Below are 21663 nucleotides of genomic sequence, written 5' to 3' on the forward strand. Positions count from 1 at the left end.
CTCCCAGACCCGCGCAGGTCAAACTCCCAGACCCGCGCAGGTCAAACCCCCAGACCCGCGCAGGTCAAACCCCCAGACCCGCGCAGGTCAAAACCCCAGACCCGCACAGGTCAAAATCCCAGACCCACACAGGTCAAGACCTCAGAACTCTTTAGTCCATTCCCACATTTCTAGTTTTCACAACAACCTTGTTTAGGCCTTGTCAGTTCAGTTTAGGTTTGAGTACAATGATTCGCACCCAGAGTGATTCCTTATCCATCCCTCTTGCTGCCTTAACAATGTGAAATTATTTTATTCTTAGATTTTTGCATTTTTCAAAACTGTTATCATTTCAGGTAACATTCTGGTGATCGCCATTATTGTTGTGACTAAACATTTCCACTCAGTGACCTCGGTATTTCTGGTCAACCTGGCTGTTAGCGACTGTCTGGTGGGACTGGGAGTCATGCCCTTCGTTGTCCTGTCGGTGTTTTACCAGGACTGGAACAAATACAATGTGAGTATTATATTCAAATGCCAGCTGTTTGATGCCAGCATTTTGCTTCCAATAATTATTTTGAAAAGTGGATTTGTGTGAAGTTGGCACATTTTAGAATTGAAATAATCGCTATGCTTGAAAAAGTTAACTTTTACACCATACAAAGAAAAAGAGGTGTCACCAATCAATGTTTGAAAGAGGATGATGAATGAGATTTTTAAAAATTCATTCATGGGATGTGGGCATCATTGGCTGGGCCAGCAATTATCTCCAATTCCCACTTGCCCTTGAGAAGGTAGTGATGAGCTGCCTTCGTAAATCGCTGCAGTCCATGTGCACAATGACCCACAATGCCCTTAGGGAGGGAATTACAGGATTTTGACCCAGTGACAGTGAAGGGACAGTGAAATATTTTAGGACGTAAGTCAGGATGGTGAGTGGTTTGGAGGATAACTTGCAGGTGGTGGTGTTCCCATTGTGTTTGCTGTCCTTGTTCTTCCAGATAGCAGTGGTTGTGGGTTTGGAAGGTGCATTTCTGGTGAATTTCTGCAGTGCATCTTGTAGATGGTACACACTGCTGCTACTGAGCATTGCTGGTGGGGGGAGTAGGTATTTGTGGATGTAGTGCCTATCAAACAGGTGTGTGTGTCCTGAATGGTGTCAGGCTTCTTGAATATTGTTGGAGCTGCACCCATCTGGGCAAATGAGGAGTATTCCATCATACTCCTAAATTGTTCTTTGTAGATGCTGGATAAGCTTTGGGGAGTCAGGAGGTGAGTTACTCGCTGCAGGATTCCTTGTCCCTGACCTGTTTTTGTAATCACAGTATTTATAAATTTAGTCCAGTTCAGTTTTGGATCATTGGCAACTCTCAGGATGTTGCTAGTGAGGGATAAATGATGACAGTGTCATTGAATATCAAGGGGCCATGGTTAGATAAGGCCACAAAGCCATAAGGGACAAAATTAACCCAGGAATTATCTTTACGTAATTTTGACCATAACCCTAGGATAATTGTTGTACAAACTGCTATGAAGTATCAGATGTTGTTTGCTCCAATGTGAACTGTTACACCAGGTAACCTTTCTACAAACACTAACCGTAACAACTGGGTAATCTTTCCAAATCAGCAACATGCATATTTATCTTGCGACTTTAACATATTGAAAGAGTACAAGCACTTCATTGGGGTACTATCAGACACAGTTTGATACCAAAGAAGTACTAGGGCAGATAATCAGAAATGTGAATAAATGGGTTGATTTTAAGGACATCCTGAAAAGGATGAAGTAAAGGAGAAGTTAAGAGAGGGAATTCCAGTGCTTAAGACACACATGAGGAGACATAACTCTCACTAGTGGGGTGATAACAACGTTTGGATATGAATGAGGCTGGAATTTGAGGAGTGCAAATATTTCAGAGGCTTGTGGTTTTTTACAGAGATAGGAGAGGGTTAAGTTGTAGCAAGACTCATTGCTGAATTCTCAACACAAGGCACGTACAGAACTCTTGGACGTGAGCATTTCAAAACAAGATGCTTAAAAGAAAAGAGTATTAGCATAGACTTTAACTAAGAAAAAGATCTCTTTAACAATAAATTACAGTCTTGGGCTTTATGTATCTGGTGTTACAATACTCTGTGTTCTAACTGCTAAAGAACTGACTGAATGACACAGCAACACCTCAATGCACCTGACTCTTGGAATCCTTTTGAAAACAACTCTTAACTGTGAATTATTTCAGTTATCTTGAGAATGTTTCAGAACAGATGGTAAAATTCCAGATTTGTGCTCATTAGAAATCTGTACTCAGTTTACTGGCTCATCACAAAGTTTGTTAACAATTAGAACACAAGCAATATTATAACAGCAAAAATAGGTACAAATAAAGCTGGAAAAAACTCAACAGGTTTGGCAACATCTGTAGAGAGAGAATCAGAGGGCAACGTTTCAAGTCGATGAGCTTTCATCATCGGATACTTCCCTTATATATCCCAAAACTGCAATTTAGTTTTCAAGAAGTCTCTTCCTTAATAAAAATCTATGTTAATAATATCAGCTTTTTGTTTTTTAGGACATTTCATTAATTCCCCAAAATATAATTCCAGAGTTAGGCACTGTAATTCTCTGAGTTTGATCAAGGCAACTGCTTCATGATTTCTCAGAAAGCCAGACAGAATTGCAGAATTTAAGCTGCAAAATACTGATGAGCCAACCAGGAATCTGTGTAACAAAAACATGAGATGACTCATTTAGTCACCATAAACTAATATTCTAACTTATAAATGGACAGAGTCATGGAAAACAACCTCCAAAATGCCTCTCAAAATTCTGGAGACCCAGGCAATAAAAATGAAAATGAACCTGTTTGGCTCACCGTTAATCAGTCATGATTCTTTGAATTATTATCCTTGAGGAGACTTACTCTCCATGAAAGAGCTGAGATTTGAAGTATTAAATCACTGGAGTTTTAATGTCAGTTTTCACACCTTTGCTTTTGAGGTTATGAGAATGTATTTCTAAGAAATCACTGTCTGATCTGTGATTTGAAAAGCATTTATTTTAAACTCTCCAATGTATTCGCTGTACAAAGAATGTTACCAGAATCAAATTCATGTTTTAGATCCAGCTGTTTTGTAGTGGAGATTGCAGCCCTGTAATTGGATGTTGACTGACAGCTCCCAAGTTATCTTTTTTATTCATTCATGGGATGTGGGCGTGATCCAGTTGAATGGTGGAACAGGTTCAAAGGGCTGAATGGCCTACTCCTGCTCTTATTTTCTATGTTTCTGGTTGGACATGATCTGAAGTATTGTAATCCGTTCAGAGCAGAATATGTTGGCCTTGGAAAAAGTGCATTTCAGATTCATAAGAACATCATCAGGGCTCCAAAGAATATGAGAAGATATATCTAAACTAGACTTGCATTACCTGGAATGTACAAGGTGAAAGGATGATTCAACTGAGGAACTTTGGATTTTCAAAAGTGATTGTTAGCGTGGACAGTGTGAATCTTTTTTCTACAAACAGTAGAACAGGCTGAAGGAGCTGAATGGATTCCATCTTCCTTGATGTATGGAATTGCTGAATAGTCAATCAGTGACATAGCTGTCCATGTGATGTGTCCATTATTTACACATTATTTATGGATGAAGAAAATAATGCAGTTTGTCAAAGTTCATGCAGAAGGCCCTACAGTCCTCCCATTCAAGGTGAGAGGGGAAAAGTTTAAGGGAGATATGCGTGGAAAGTTCTTTACGCAGAGGGTGGTGGGTGCCTGGAACGCGTTGCCAGTGGAGGTGGTAGAGGCAGACACGATAGCATCATTTAAGATGTATCTAGGCAGATACATAAATGGGCAGGGAGCAGATGGATACAGATCCTTGGAAAATAGGCAACAGGTTTAGATAGAGGATCTGGATCGGTGCAGGCTTGGATGTCCGAAGGGCCTGTTCGTGTGCTGTAATTTTCTTTGTTCTTTGTATAATGGGAACAGGAGGCAGTCTTTCAGCACATTAGGCCTGTTCTCCTACTGAATGAGATCATGTCTGATTTTTCCTTTAACTCTGTCCAGCTACTTTAGTTCTACAACCCAAAATCCTGTTGGCTAACAAAAATCTAGTGATCTCGGATCTAAAATGATTAACTGAACTCACATCTATTCTTCTTGTGAAACAATACTCCACAATTCAACCATTCTTTGCATGAAGAAGCTTTTTGTAACCTCTCTATATGAATTGCCTGACATTGACTTTTGGATCATGTACCCTTGTCTGAGACTCTCCACCAGTGGAAAAGGATTCCCACTACCCACGCTATTAACCTGCTTCAAAAATCTGAAACTCCTCAGTGAAGCCACCATTTCACCTTGTACATTCCAAATAATGCAAATCTATTTTAGATATTTCTTCTCATGATCTTTGAAGCCTGGTAATGTTCTGGTGAATCTGCAACGCACTTTTTCCAAAAGCCAATATATCCTGCCCCAACAGTACACAGTACTTCAGATGATATCTAACCAGCATTTTGGGTACCTATAGCATAAGGCCGGTTAATCTTTTTGATTATGTTTAGTACTTGACTACTACATTTCCTTGATCTGCGTTCATGGAGTCCTGCTTGGACATTCACCATTCATAAATTCTTTATCATTTAGTTAATAGTGATCCCATCCTTTTTTTGTGCAAAGTGGATGACCTCATCTTTTCCTTTGTTGAAATTCACCTGATACAGTTTCATCCACTCACTTCATCTATTACTGACATTCTGTAATTTTCTGTTCCTGTCTACACTACTTACTAAATTGTCAATCTTTGTGCCATTGGAAAACTTGGATACGTGGCTCTCCATTATGCTGTCTAAATTATTAATAAATATAATGAATAGTTGAGGACCCGGCACAGATACCTGTGGGACACCACTAATCACTTCCCTTCTTTTCAAATGCATATCCATTATTCAACTCTTTCTACCTCCTAACCAGTCTCTTAACGAGGTCAATGATTAGCCTTCAGTTTCATGAGTTTTAATTTTAGCTAACAATTCCAAATGCGAAAACTTACAACAGAGGGATCCAGTTGCCAGTCCACTTGACAGTGACAGAGGGAATCTAGTTACCATGGTCCACTTGGGAACCAACAGCATAGGTGGAATAAATAATTTGTGGAGTGATTCAAAGGAACTTTTTTATTAAAATCTATTTCTTCATGGGGTGTTGGTGTTAGTAGCTTGGCAAACATTTATTGGCTATTCCTACATTAATTGTAAAGGTAGAGAGTAGCAAAAGTAAACATTAGTCCATTAGAGGAAGTGACGGGACAAATTATAGAAATATGAGAAAATGGCAGCAGCAGTGAAATGTTTTATGTGACTTCACTGTAGAAGACTCAAGATACATTTCTGAAACGTGAAATCTGTTGGGAAAACACTGGAATCTATTGTTAAGAAAATCTTAATAATAAAGTTAGAAAATTATAGTATGATCAGACAAAGTCAGTATGATTTTATGCAAGTTGTATTATGTTTGACAAGCTTATTAATTTTTTAGTGTCTAAGTTGTTGGGCCAATCAAGGGAGCTAGGAGAAGATAGGCTGGTTAGGCTGGGACTTTTTTAACTGGAGCATTGGAGGTTGAGGGGTGACCTAATAGGGGTTTATAAAATCAGGAGGGACATAGATAAAGTGAATAGTCAAGATCTTTTCCCTAGGGGGGGATAGTTCAAATCCAGGGGGCATATTTTTAAAGTGAAAGGAGAAAGTTTAATAAAAGACATGAGGGGCAACATTTTTACACAAAGAGTGTTTTGTATGTGGAATGAACTGCCAGAGGAAGTGGTAGATGCAGGTACAATTACAACGTTTAAAGACATTTTGGATATGTTCATGAATAGGAACGTTTGAAAGGGATATGGGCCAAGCGCAGGCTAGTGGGACTAGTTTAGTTTGGGAACATGGTTGGACCGAAGGGTCTGTTTCTATGCAGTGTGACTCTATGATTATCAAATGTCTTCATTGCAACACCTAAATATTTCTTAAACGGTTCCAATTTTCTCCTCCTAATCCAATTCCTAAGTTGGCTCCCTGGGTGAATGTTATTTCACTTGAAAAATCAGAACTTTCTGATGAGTCCTAAAATCTCCTTTTTACATCATGACTAGTACCTCTTGCACTCTAAAAATTTCTGCAGCAGTCAAGAAGGAAGCTTACCACCACCTTAAGGGCAACTAGGGATGGGCAATAAATGTTGGCACATCCCATGAGTGAGTAAAACCAAACTGAAATTGATTTTTTTGAATCCGATGATAGAATTAAGGGATATGGAAACAAAATGAGTAAATGAATTATGATACATGATCAGTCATTAAAGGAAAGGGGCAAACACATTGGAGAGAGTGCAGAAGCGATTTACCATCATTATTCTGGGAATGAGAAGCTTCAGTTATAGATTGATGAAGTTAGGACTGTTCTCCTTGGAGAGAAGAAGACTGAGAGGAGGTTTGAAAGAAATTTCTAAATCATGAGCTGGCTGGACAGACTAAATAGGGAGAAGCTCTTCCTGCTTGTGAAAGGAAAATGGAGAGCATATAGATTTAAAGTGATGTGCAAATGAAGCAAGGGTGGCATGAGAAAAGAACTCTTTCACATAGTGAGAAGTTAGGATATGGAATGCACTACCTGGAAGTGAAATGGGGGCAGGTTTAATTGAGGCATTCAAGAGGGCATTGGATGATTATCTGGATTGAAATGGTGTGCAGAGATATGGGAAAAGACAGGAGACTGGCACAAGATAATAGAGCTGGTGCAGGCAAAATGGGATGAATGGTCTCCTGCACTGTGACAATTCTGTGTTCTATGACATTATTGAATAGCTGAACAAGGTAGAGGGACTGAATGACGAATGTTCCTAATTTCGCAGACTACTTCATTTCTTTTTGCCAATGGAATAGCTATGCAATATGTGTCGTCATTTTAAAACTGTTGAGCATTGAGCTGGAAACCTCACTTTTTATTTTTTTCTGGTGATTCCCTCTGAACATTCCTTCCCCTCGACAGATAAAGTTTTTCCTATTCTGTCACCATTAAGTCTTTCGAGCCACATGCATCGGAATCCTGCTTGTTTTTCGGCAATCTCTCCTGCGCTGCTGTGAAACCAGCTGATTGTAAAGATATTACAGTACAAAGGAGGCTATTTCACCTCATTGACTCCATGTAGTAGAATAGCCGAGGTTAACTTATCCTTTCACTTTCCCACCAACGTCTTGGGATAATTTTGATGCATTGAGTCAGCCTCCTGTTATATATCTTACATTTCACACTTACCATGTTTTCAATGGTTCAATAGTAGATGTTTTACATTTTTAAGAATTTTTTTTATGGGGTGTGTGTGACTGGCAAGGCCACTATTTCTTGCCTAATTCTAATTGCTCTTGAATTGCGTAGTTTTGCTAGACCATTCTGAGGGGCACTTCAGTATCAAACAAATTGCTGTGGATCAGGAATCACATGGAGGTCATACCAGAGAGTAGTGGCAGATATCCTTCCGTAAAGGACATTAGTGAGCCAGAGAGTTTCTTTTTCAACAACCAATGACAGTTTCATGATTGCCATTGTTGGAACTAGCCTGAATTTAAATCCCAAAAGCTGCCATGGTGGGATTAGAACTAATGGGTTACTAGCTCAGTGAAATTATTATGATACCCCAAGACTTTAAAACCCTATATCAATGTTAACCCCCTTTGCATGCCTCAATGTGCCAACTTTTCATATGATGTTTATATCTTGAAACTTTAAATCCCCTTTTCATTATTTCAGACATATGACTTAACAGAAAGATATTTGTATTGGATCTTTTATGAAAGCAGGAATCAATTTTTTTAAGAAATAAAACAAAGAATATTGTATCTATTTTTAATGCAGTGCTAAAATTAACCTCAACCTTCCTCCCAGTCAGGTTAGTACAGTACTAGTAAAACCAATTGGCCTAAGGAAAAGTGTACAATTAAGACAATGTTTGCAGCTCCCAAAAAATAAAGCTGTTTTTTACCCTGAATGTTCAGATTCTAGTCTGAGCTCATTAAAACAAGGAAAGAGGACTTTGATCTGTTGTCATTCACATCACACCAGATAGTCTTATGAGAAATCACCATGGATAGGGGCACTGGAGAATGCAAATTCCTGCCATAAACAAGCTGTTAATGTGTGTGACACTGAACTGGTGAAGCCAATAAATGAATTAAAAGTTTAGCAGCTGTAGGTTATTTCACGTAACAGAGAGATACTGGGTTAGAGAGAACATTGTCAAACACCTCTCCTCACTTGTTTCATTTTTAAAAATTGCAATGTGTGAGATGCAAGTGTAATGTGTAAAGCAGAGACAAAAACAGAAATTGCTGGAAAAGCTCAGCAGGTCTGGCAGCATCTTTGGAGAGAGATCAGTGTTAAACGTTTCAGGTCAAGTGACCCTTCCTCAGAATGTAGTAAAAGGGAAAGCATCACTGTTTTCTTGTGTTGCAAAGTTGGTTAGAGTCCTTATGGGTTGGGAGGCAGAAAGTTAGACTTTGGTGTTTGTAAAATGCAAGGGGGAAAGCATTGTGTGGTCCCTTTAAAAGATGATGTGCTTTTTCTGTGCTTAGGGATTTAAAATGGATGGCTGTGAGCAGCAGCTTGAAAGTTTGTAAATAAACAGAGAGCACCCAAATTGAAACATTTGTATTGAAAGGCTATACAGTTAGCAGGTCAAGCAGCAGGTTTTACCAAGACAACAGGCTTTTGAATTTAGCCAATTAATTTAAACCAGGCATTTAGATACCAAAAACCAATTAAATTTAAACCTGATGGTTTTGACAACATAGGACCAATCCTGTTATAAGAATATTGATATGTCATCATAGGTATAAAAAGAAGGGGGCAGTTGGACAAAGACCCCAGAGCTAGCTGCCATCCGCCAGAGCTAACGGCCCTCAGCTCTGAAGAGAGAATCATTGGCTCTCACAGCCTCCTCTATGTCTTAAAGAAAGCATCATCTAAATAACAACGGTACCAACAGCAAAACTAGTTAATATTCCTGACTGGAGAATGGATGGAGAAGGCATTCCTGATGAAAGAACCAACGGAGAATTCACAGAATGTTCCAGAAGACATGTAATCTGGCTGTAATTTCGAGAGACTAAATTCTGTTTTTTTTTGTGTAAGTGGGGCTTTTATTTGTTGGAACAGCAGATTATTAGAATCATGCTTTATTTGGGAATAGTTAGTAGCTAGAAGGGATTTATTCAGTTGGTTAATAGTTTAGTTAATTTGTTCGCTGTTAGCGTTACATTAATAAATTACTGCTTGCTACTTGTTAATTGTAAAGTGAGTGTCAGGGATTTTTTTTTGACTACCAGAAGTTGCTGAAAAGCAGGTTACACCACTTTTCACTCACCTTTTACAGATTAGAGGGTGAGATGCTCCCCTTTCAGCGTTTCGGTGTTAGTTCTTAGAGGGGGATGGGGTCAACCTCCGCTTTATAACACGTGAATCAAGACATTTTCATCAACGTGTTTTTAGCTGCGCGGCCCCAACAAAATGCAATAATCCTGTTCAAAAATGTTTCTGTGTTGATGCTCGTTTATTTAGATAAAGCACATCCACTTCAGGAAGAAATTTTTATAACTGCTGATGAATCACACACAGCTAAGTAATCTTGTGGAGAAGCTGTAACTAATCTAGGATTAAAGTCAGGAAGAAAGAATAAAGAGAGAAGGATGAAGATGATAAAGAAATTGTAATTTCAGCACAATAACCTTAGCACTCCTGATTCATTATGCAGCTCTTTACTAGGACCACCCTTGCATTGCATTATGAGATATTCATTTATATCCCAGGGCTTGTTTTACTACCTTTGTCTCCAAACAAGCCACCATAACTTTAATTATGAATTAATCTTGCTCCATACTGTGCCATTTTTTTTTCAATGCAGTGGTTAACTCGCAGAGATTTCTGACTCTCTGAGGAAAGCTAGTTTCCATGTGCCCTTGGTATCTTGTTAGGAATGGAGGATGGAGTACTATTTTGCAGCAATGGGTTCCAGGAATCATTTTTAACCCATGCTAACTTACGAGCTTTAGTTGTATGTTTTTAGATTGGTATTGGAGTTACTTAATGGTGAGATCCAGATTATGGTTCTTTGCAACATGTTAACAGGTAACCTGTTGTATGACCTGCATGCAGAGCTATGATTGTAGATGTCGGGGTTGATGGGATACGCCTCTTCAGAATTAAAACTTGCAGCAGCAGCCAAATTAGATTTTTCAATGTCCTCCTGGCTGACCAACCCATCTTCCATTAACCTGAACTCATTATTAACTCCACATTCAGGACTGAGATGACAAAGAATTTCTTCACTCAGAGAGTTGTGAACCTGTGGAATTCTCTCCCACAGAAAGCTGTTGTGGCTAGTCTGTTAGATATATTCAGAGGGAGCTGGACATGGTCCTTGCGGTAAAAGGATTGGGGCTATGGAGAGAAAGCGGGAATTGGATACTGAGATTGCATGATCAGCTATGATCATATTGAATGGTGATGCAGGCTCAGAGGGCCCAATGGCCTACTCCTGCACCTGCACCTATTTTCTATGTCTCTATGCTTGCATCCTAACTGACACTGACTTCCATTCTCTCCTGTGCTTATTGACCTACCTTGCCTCCCAGTTCTACAAATGTATCAGTTTTAAAATTCTCATCCTGTTTCAAATCCCACCATGGCCTTACTCCTCCCTAATTCTGTAACTTCCTCCAGCCCCACAACCCACTGCGATAGCTATGCATCTCCACTTCTGGTCTCTTGCACCTCCCTGATTTTAATTGCTGCGCCATTAGCACCAGTGTATTTGGCTCCCTAGTCCCTAAGCCCTGGAATTCACTCTTTAAACGTCTCTGCCTCACTAACCCACTGTCCTTCTTTAAAACTCCACTTAAAGCCTATATTATAGACCAAAGAATCATAAGATAGAAGCAGAATTAGGCCATTCTACCTATCCAGTCTGCTCTGCCATTCAATCTTGTTGATATGTTCCTCAACCCCATTCTCCTGCCTTCTCCGTGTAACCCTGACTAATCAAGAACCTATCTATCTCTGTCTTAAAATCACTCAATAACTTAGCCTTTACAGCCCTCTGTGGCAGTGAGTTCCACATACCAGGCTTTCAGTCATCAGTCTTAATGTTTGCTTATGAAACTTGTTATTTTACTTGATAGCCCTCTTGTGAAGTGTCTAAGAACATTTTACTGCATTTGTAGGATTGGACTTTGTTGGTGTTGTTGTTTGAAGCAATCTTAATGGTACCTTATCTGTGCAGAGGTCAAAGAAGTTGTATGTTGTACATGATATAAGTGGGACCTAAACCCAAACTGTTACTATTTTTGGGGATAAATGTAATACCCTGTCTAAGACAATGTCACACTCTAAATCTCTTGTTAATATCTACACAATGGAATCTAGAATGAAGAAGCACAGCAGGAGGCCATTTGTCCCATTGTGCTTGTGTTGGTTCTTTGAAAGGGCTATCTGGTTAGTTATACTCAACTACCCTCTCACCATGGCGCGCATTAAAATTAACATTGCTAAAAGAGATTTTGGACATCACCTCATTACAGCTGGTGGGAGCTTGCTGTATTGGCTACCACATTTTCAACCACATTTCAAACTTTACTCCTTGGCTGTAAAGCACTTTGGGACATTTAAAAATTGTGAAATGTGCAATATAGATGCAAGTCTTTATTTTTCTTGCCTTTGCTGGGTAGTCAGAAATATTAAGTTGACATTCCTGCCCGAATAAAAGTTGGATGTCCATTCTTATCACATCCTTCCTTGACGCACTCAATGCTTTCTATGCTCGGTTCAAGCAGAATGCCAGCGCGGTGTCACATACCACAACAACCCCAGATGCACCTGTGCCCACCATCAGATCGGTCTTCCTGGGAGTCAACCCGAGGAAAATGATGGGCCCGGAAGGAGACCCAGCCAAGTACTTAGATCCAGTGTGGACCAACTGGTGGAGGTATTCACTGACATCTTCAACCTCTCCCTCCTACATGCCGAAGTCCCCACCTGATTCGAGAATACCACCATCATCCTGGTACCTACGAAAGCACATTCAATGTGCCTTAATGACTACTGCCCAGTGGCTTTGACCTCAATAATCATGAAGTGCTTCCAGAGGCTGGTCATGGCCCACATCAACTCCAGTCTCCCAACCTGACTCAATCCCCTACAGTTTGCCAACCGACATAACAGATCCACAGAGGGTGCCATCCCTGTGCTCATCCCTGGAATATCTGGACAACAAGGACACCTACGTAAGACTCCTGCTCATCGTCTACAGCTCCGCCTCCAACACCATTACCCCTTCTAGACTGATCTCAAGACTTGGAGAGCTTGGTCCCAGCTCCACCCTCTGCAACTGGATCCTCACCTTTCTGACTCACAGACCACAATCAGTGAGGATAAGTAACTGCGCCTCCTCCACAATAACACTCAACACTGGAGCCCACCAAGGATGTGCCCTCAGCCCCGTACTGTACTCCCTGTACACTCACAACTGTGTTGCCAAATTCCAAAAGAACACCATCTACAAGTTCATTGATAACTCCATGGTAGGATGGATATCTAACAATGATGAGTCAGAATACAGAAAGGAGTTAGAGGGCTTGGTGATGCCGTGCAATGAAAACAACCTCTCTCTCAATGTCGGCAAAATAAAGAACTGATCATTGACTTCAAAAAGAAAGGAGGTGAACACATCCCCATCTACTTCAACGGAGCTGATGTTGAGAGGATGGAGAGTGTCAAGTTCCTCGGAGTGATGATAACCGACAACCTGTCCTGGACTTCCCACATAGATGCAATGGTCAAGAAGGCACAACAACACTTCTTCTTCCTCAGGCGGCTCAGGAAATTTGGCATGTCCACGAGATCCCTCACCAACTTCCACAGATGCACCACTGAACGCATACTGTCCGGGTGCATAACAGCCTGGTATGGCAACTGCTCTGCCCAGGACCGTAAGAAACTACAGAAGGTGGTGTGCACAGCCCAGACCATCACGGAAGTCAACCTTCCATCCCTGGACCACTTTTACACAGCACATTGCTGTGGAAAGGCTGCCAATATCATCAAAGACCCATGGTACCCTGGTAATGCTCTCTTACAACCTCTTCTGTCAGGCAGGAGATACAGTTTGAACACACGCGCCAGCAAGTTCAGGGACAGCTTCTTCCCTGCCGTAATTAGACTGATTAATGAACTCTCTGACTTCAAATAATGCTGATCTTGCTAATGTTGATCTTGCCTAGAGCATACCCTATATGACGTAACCTATATGCCTCTGTCTAAGTTTTTTTTATCACCCTATGATCTGTATGTCCTTGTTTACTACGATCTGCCTGTACTGCTCATAAACAAAGCTTTCACTGTACTTAGGTACATGTGACAATCAATCAAACAATCTTATCAATAGCTGAAGTGTAACAGGCAAGAAATTTCCACAGAGGTAAAATTTTATAATATTTCTTATTGATCTATGCAGGAAAGACCTATAAACATAGAGAATTTAGGGATTATCTCCCTGTCTCAATGAAGAGACTGACAATCCCTCTCCTCCATCATGAACTGTTAGGGAAATAGTGTCAGTCAGTATGCAAGTGGGTGGAAAGTGGAAGCCTGAAATTTGCACAGATCTCTAGAATCAGTGGGTGGCAAAGTCACAAGATGAACAATTTCATCGCCAACATCTCTGAATACCTGCTGACATAGCTGATTCTTACGTATGAGAAAATCATTTATAGCTGGTATGGGCATAATAAGCAATCAACAATGCCTTTCTCCCAGAGGGGCTGTGATAACTCTTCAAGGCACATGAGGAATAACTAATTAATCTCCCTATGAAGCTCTTTGACTGTGAGATAAATTGGTAACAGGCAAAGGCCTGCCCAGCTAGAACTCATCACCTGAGCCCTCTATAATGCAGACCTAGGGATGGGTCTGTAGAACTATCTGTCCAGGCTGGGACTAACCCATGTACGCCAATGAGTAGTGGCTCTGTTTTGGTGTTCAACAATAAACGACATTCCTTTCCAGTCGGGTTTCTTGAGTTATTACATTAGTGACAAGAATCAAGAAAAGTTTCAGCCAGTCCTGCCTTCAAATGAACCTAGTAAGTCTGTGATGAGGAAATATTTAAAATGCTGCTGTTTGGGAAACTGGAATCTTGTGATGTGGGTACAGAGGAAAGGCTCCAGTATGTCAAAAGAATGAGAGAGTTTTTCAGGTAAACAGGATTGAAGGGGCTCGCTGACAAAAAGTCATTCTCCTGACCGTTTGTGGGGCCCTCACTTCCAGCATCATGAAAAGTTTAACCTACCCACCAGCCCTGGAGACAAAATGATCCCAACAAAACATTGACTTTCCTGCTCCTCTGATGCTGCCTGATCTGCTGTGTTCCTCCAGCTCCACACTGTATTGACTGGAGACAAAATCCTTTGGTGAACTGATAGATATGATAAGAGACCACATGACACCAAAGCATCTGTTATACTGCAGTGTTACAGGTTTAAAAAGGCAAATAGACTTCCTGGGAACCAGTTACTGAATTCTTGACAAAATTGCGGAAATTGGCGGAACACTGTGAGTATGGTCCAGTACTTCAGGGAATGTTTGTGGAGTTAATAATACTCCAACCCAAAGGAAGCTACTTACTGAACCAGATCTGCTCTTCAGCAAAGCTATAGAACTGATCCTTTTCTGTGAAAATGTGGGAAAATGGGTTTGGGAACTTCAAGGGTTCAAAGACAGTACTGTCCTCAACCTTGAGTGACACCCTTACCACAGAGCCGAGTCCCCAGTGGATAATATGTGTAGCCCCTATTTTTTACCAAGAAACAAAGGACAAAGAACGGTACAGCATAGGAACAGGTCCTTTGGCCCACCAAGACTGCTCCGACACATGATGCCTTTCTAAACTAAAATCCTTTTGCTTCTGTGCCATCCATATCCCTCTGTTCTCTGCCTGTTCACATATCTGACAAGATGTCTCTTAAACATTGATGTTGTATGTGTTATTTACAATTTATATAGATGATTTGGATTATTTACAATTTATATATATATAGATGATTTGGAGTTGGGGACCACGTGTAGGGTGTCAAAGTTTGCAGATGACACTAAGATGAGTGGCAAAGCAAAGTGTGCAGAGGACTGTGAAACTTTGCAGAGTAACATAGATACATTGAGTGAGTGGGCAAAGGTCTGGCAGATGGAATACAATGTAAATAAATGTGAAGTCATACATTTTGATAGGAGTAATAGTAAAAAGGATTATTACTTGAATGGTAAAAAGTTGCAGCATGCTGCTATGCAGAGGGACCTGGGTGTCCTTGTGCATGAATCACAGAAGGTAGGTCTGCAGGTATAACAAGTAATTAGGAAGGCAAATGGAATTTTGTCCTTCATTGCTAAAGGGATTGAGATTAAAAGCAGAGAGGTTATGTTGCAGCCCCTGTACAAGGTGCTGGTGAGGCCACACCTAGAGTACTGTGTGCAGTTTTGGTCTCCTTACTTGAGAAAGAATGTACTGGTACTGGAGGGGGTGCAAAGGAGGTTCACTAGGTTGATTCCGAAGTTGAGGGGGTTGGCTTGTGAGGAGAGACTGAGTAGATTGGGATTATATTCATTGGAATTCAGAAGATTGAGGGGGGATCTTATAGAAACATATAAAATTATGAAGGGAATAGATAAGATAGAAGTAGAGAGGATGTTTCCACTGGCAGGTGAAGCTTGGACAAGAGGGCATAGCCTCAAGATTAGAGGGAGCAGATTTAGGACTGAACTGAGAAGGAATTTCTTCACCCAGAGGGTTGTTAATCTATGGAATTCCTTGCCCAGTGAAGTAGTTGACGTTACTTCAGTAAACGCTTTTTAAAAAAAAGGTAGATTTTTTTTGAACAATAAAGGAATTAAGGGATACGGTGAGAACGCGGGTAAGTGGATCTGAGTCCACGAAAGGATCAGCCATGATCTTATTGAATGGCAGAGCAGGCTCGAAGGGCCAGACGGCCTACTCCTGCTCCTAGTTCTTATGTTCTTATGTCCCCACTACTTCCTCTGGTAGTGCATTCCAGACACTTACCACCCACTGTGTACAAAAACTTCCCCCTCACATCTCCTTTAAACTTTCCCCCTTTTACCTTAAACCTGTGTCCTCTAGTAATTGACATTTCTACCCTGGGAAAAAGACTCCAACTACCCATTTTGTCCATGCATGTCATAATTTTGTAAACTTCTATCAGGTTGCCCGTCATCCTCTGACATTCAAGTAAAAACAAACCAAGTTTGTCCAATCACTCCTCGTGTCTTAATTTTTATTTTTTTTAAATCTATTCCTTCTGTTAATAATATAAATGTCGGGTATGGTGACTCAAAAGCTTTTCACTTTTTTTTATAAAAAATATTAGTGATGATAAATGATTATTCTATTCCATTCCATTCTAGCTAATACTCTTCAGACCAGGCAATATCCTGGTAGGCCATTTCTGTACCGTCTCCAAAGACTCCACATCCTGATAGTGTGGTGACCAGAACTGTACACGGTATTCCAAACGTGGCCTAACTAAATTTCAATCCAGCTGCCATATGACTTTCCAATTTTTTGCTGTATGCCTCAACTAATAAAGGCAAGCAGGCCATATGCCTTCTTAGCCACCCTACCCACATCTGATGCCACTTTCATGGAACTGTGGGCCTGTATGCCTCGAACCCTCTGTATATTAACACTACTAAGGGTTCTGCCATTTACTGTATATTTCCTTCCTGCATTAGACCTTCCAAAATGCATCACCTTGCATTTGTCTGGATTAAACTCCATCTGCCATTTCTTTGCCCAAGGCTTCAGCCTGTCTATATCCTGCTGTATCCTTTGGGAATCCTCCTCACTATCCACAGCTCCCTTAATCTTTGTGTCGTCTACAAACTTACTAATCAGGCCACCTACATTCTCCTCCAAATCATTTATATATATTACAAACAACAGGGGTCGCAGCACTGATCCCTGCGGAACACCACTGATCACAGACCTTCAGTCAGAAAGACACACTTTCACCGCTACTCTGTCTTCTATGACTAAGCCAGTTCTGTATCCATCTCACCAGCTGACCGCGGATCCTATGTTGACTTCACCTTCTGTATCAGCTGCTATGGGGGACCTTGTCAAAGGCCTTACTAAAGTCCGTGTAGACAAGATCTACCATCCTGCACTCATCAATCATCTTTGTTACTTCCTCAAAAAACTCAATCACGTTTGTGAGACACGACCTTCCCGGCACAAAACCATGCTGCCTATCGCTAACAAGTCCATATTGTTCCAAATGTGAGTAAACCCTGTACCTAAGAGTGTTCTCCAATAATTTGCATACCACTGAAGTAAGACCCACCAGCCTGTAATTTCCCAGATTATCCCTGCTCGCCTTAAACAAAGGAACAGTATTGGCTATTCTCCCAGTCCTCTGGGACCTCTCCTGTGACTAATCAGGATGAAAGACTTTGTATAGGGCACCAGCAATTTCTTTCATTGCCTCCTTCAGTATTCTGGGATAAATCCCATCAGGTCCTGGGGACATGTCTACCTTAATGCTTTTCAAAACAGCCAACACTTTTTTTATGTTGACCATGCCCTAGAATATCAATATACTCCTCTCTGAACTCACCATCCACCATGTCCTTCTCCTTTATGAATACTGATGCAAAGAATTCATTAAGGACCTCACCCACTTCCTCTGGCTCCTCACATAAATTTTCTCCTTTGTCCTTGAGTCCCTTTCCCTAGATACCTTCTTGCTGCTTGTACATGCATAAATCACCTTGGGATTTTCCTTAATCCTGTTTGCCAATGACATTTCTTGACCCCTTTTAGCCCTCCCAACTCTTTGTTTGAGTTCTTTGCTGATTTCTTTCTATTCTTTGAGGGCTCTGTCAGTCTTCAGTTTCCTCAACCTTATATATGGCGGCTTTTTCTTTTTGACTAAGCTCTCAATTTCATTTGTCATCTAAGGTTCCCAAATCTTGCTATCCTTATCCTTCATTTCCATAAGAACGTGGTAGTCTTGAAGTCTAATCAACTGGCCTTTAAAAGATTCCCACATGACAGATGTGGATTTGCCCTCAAACAGCCTGCCCTAATCTACATTCTCCAGTTCCTGCCTGATATTGTCATAGTTAGTCTTCCCCCAGTTTAGTACTTTCACCCAAGGACTACTGTTATCCTTTTCAATAAGTAATTTAAAACTTATGGAATTATGGCCAATGTTCCCGAAATGCTTCCCCACTGAAACTGCAAACACTTAGCAATCACTTCCCCTAAAACAGGTCTAGTGGGCCCCTTCCCTAGTTGGACTATTTCCATTTTGCTTCAAGAAAGCCTCCTGGATGTACCTAACAAATTCCACTCCCACCCCTATCCAAACCCCTGACACCAAGGGAATCCCAGTCAATATACAGGGGTTGCACAAATACAGGAGTAGAAACAGGAGCTTTCCCAATTTCTTTGAGTTCTCCCAATTGCTTGACATAGAAAATATTAAATTGTCAGTGCATATTTTGAGAGCTTAATCCTTCTTACAAGGTGATCAATAAATTCTCCAGAGAAAGTCAGGTTCTTTTTTTTAAAGACGACTCAAATTCTTATTTTGTCCTTGTTTATCCCACTTGAAAGACATATAAACAGCGGCTTAAATCTTGCTGCATTTCTGAGTATATCTGCACCTAGAAAGCTGAGATTGTTTTGGCTGTTTTTAAGAAATATTCTATTTTTAACAGTCAAATCTTCTTTGACTTTAAGATTCGTACATATGCGATAGAATCATATAATTATGGAATGGTTACAGCATAGAAGAAGGCCATGTGACCCAGGGCAGTCTCTCTGTCCCTGCCCTTTCGTTACAAATTTTCCTGCAAATTCTTTCTCTTCAGATAATTATCCATCTTCCTGTTGAGTGCATCAATTAAACCAGTTGCAAACACACTTTTAGGAAGTGCATTCTCATCCAAACCACACACTAGATTTTTTCCTCTTATGTCCCCATATTTATGTAATTAATCTATATGTCCAATATACTATAAACATAAATCACTTATACATATTTAATAATTAATACATGTGTATGCAATTCATATATATAGTATATGTCTAATGATTAATATGTGTGATCAATTTTTATTATGTGTGCAATGATTGATATACATTATATGTAGTGATTAGAATACATGTAGAGATGAGTATATACCATATTGACACTATTTACTGTAACATTAGGAGTTTTTCTTGGTGGGTTTGTATTTTCCACAGGATTCTTTTTATTTCAGGGTAAAGGAGGATATTAACATTGATGAAACTGTCCTTCGAAAGGGAGGTGTAGGATTTATGTAGGTTAGGTATAAAATTAGAAAAGGCCAGAAGATTGACTCCTTCTCAGTTTACATTGCGGAACATCAGGACTGGTAATCAAATATCTGGCATAAAGGTGCAAAAATAGATTCTCACATTAAAGTGGTGCTGTTAGAATTCAGCGAGTCCTTCGGTAGAATCCTTAACTGATTGTTACCCAGGGACGCCTGTTGGAAAATGTAGATGTACAAAGATGGGTGAAGACAGTGCAGGTTTAGCTGTAGCACTGACCTCCTTACCACATCTCCCCCTCTCAACCGCACCACCACCATCACCATCACCAAAAGGCTGGTCAACATGCCACTGTTTTAGTATTGGAGGGCGATGTTTCTGTGAGTGACAGGATCCATCATTTAGTCTCGTTGGTATCTGGCATTGATATATGTTGACCACATGAGATAAAGTAAAGTGGGAGGAGTCTCACATAAATGTCAACAAATACAGCTGAGTCAAATGTTGGGGTGGTCAAAAATTGGGGCAGCACAGTGGCTCAGTGGTTAGCACTGTTGCCTCACAGTGCCAGGGACCCAGGTTCAATTCCACCCTTGGATAACTGTCTGTGTGGAGTTTACACATTCTCCCCATGTCTGCGTGGGTTTCCTCTGGGTGCTGCAGTTCCTTCCCACAGTTTAAAGATGCCCAGGTTTGGTGAATTGGCAATGCTAAATTTGCCTGTAGTGTTCAGGGATGTGTAGATGAGGTGGGATACTTTGAGGGTCAGTGTGGACTTGTTGGGCCAAAGGGCCTGTTTCCACACTGTAGGGATTCTATATATAAAAAAGAATGTTCTGTTTTTGTGCTGTGGATTGTATATCTCTCTTTCCTCCTATCCTCAATTCCAAGATCTCAGCTGTAGACGTCCATTGGATTGGTCTGTGCTTATGGACAAGTTATTACAGTGGTTTGCCTTTTGATGGGTAGCTGACCAGAAACAATCTCAATCCTGTGCTATCAGGCATGTTGGAAGGACACACAAGCTGACAATCAACTGATTACATGATACAACACTGCAGCCTATCTCCGTTAACCTTGCTGACCATGAATCTCTCCACCTCTGCCTTAAAAATATTCAAAGACTCTGCTTTCACTGCATTTTGAATTCCAAAGACTCACAACTCACTGAAGAAAATTTTTGCCTAATTTCTGTCTTAAATGGGCAACCTCTTAGTTTTAAACAGTGACTCCTAGTTTAATATTCAAAGAATCATAGAATCCCCACAGTGCAGAAAGAGGCCATTCGGCCCATCAAGTCTGCACTGACCCTCCAAAGAGCATCCCACCCAAACACACCCCTCATGGGGTTTTCACCATGACTAACCTGCCAACCTTCAATTCCCTGGGCACTATGGGGTAATTTGTAGCATGACAAACCTACCTAACCTGCACATCTCTGGACCACAGGAGGAAACCAGAACACCCAGAGGGCACCCACACAGACACAGGGAGAACATGCAAACTCCACACAGTTGGGCAAGGCTGGAATCAAACCCAGGTCCCTGGTGCTGTGAGGCAGCAGTGCTAACCACTGAGCCACTATGCCAGACCAAAGTATTCTTCCACAAGAGAAATCATCCTCTCTACATCTGTCCTGACAGCACCCCTCAGGGTGTTATATGCTTCAATCAAATCATCTCTTACTTTTCTAAACCCCAGAGGATACAAGCATAGCCCATCCAACATTTACTCATGAAATGACCCACCTAATGGTATTAGTCCATGATCTTTTTCGGAACCATTTTCAGTACACTTACATCCTTTCTTTAATATGCAGACTAAAACTGTACACATGTAATCCAAATGTAGTGCTCCCTACCTCTGAATTCAGTTACCCTCACAATAAATGGCAACATTCTCCTACTTTTCCACAATAAATGGTGACATTCTTCTAGCTTTCCTATTACTTCTTGTACCTGCATACTAGCTTTTAGTGATTCATGCACTAGGACACCCATTTTCTTTTGTATCTAAGGGATCTGCAATCTCTCACCATTTAGATTATATGCCTTTTTTTTGTTCTTCCTGTCAAAATGAACAGTTTAACATTTTCCCACAATATACTTTGTTTGCCAGAGATAGTAGGAACTGCAGATGCTGGAGAATCTGAGATAACAAGGTGTATCAAGTTGGATAACACAGCAGGCCAAGCAGCATCAGAGGAGCAGGAAAGCTGACGTTTCAGGCCTAGACCCTTCTTCAGAAAAATCCAGCTCTAA

General features: G+C 40.7%; 1 protein-coding gene across 1 annotated transcript in view; it reads left to right on the top strand.

Moving 5' to 3' along the window:
* LOC109933597 (beta-3 adrenergic receptor) overlaps positions 1–21663 on the top strand; it is a 45095-nt gene that overhangs the window by 2955 nt on the left and 20477 nt on the right. The window contains exon 2 of the mRNA XM_020532605.2: positions 336–496. Within this exon, the coding sequence (XP_020388194.2) occupies positions 336–496 (161 nt within the window). The remainder of the gene's footprint in view (positions 1–335; positions 497–21663) is intronic.

The sequence above is a fragment of the Rhincodon typus genome, chromosome 9, assembly GCF_021869965.1.
Source record: "Rhincodon typus isolate 14 chromosome 9, sRhiTyp1.1, whole genome shotgun sequence".
In the NCBI taxonomy this organism is placed as follows: domain Eukaryota; kingdom Metazoa; phylum Chordata; class Chondrichthyes; order Orectolobiformes; family Rhincodontidae; genus Rhincodon; species Rhincodon typus.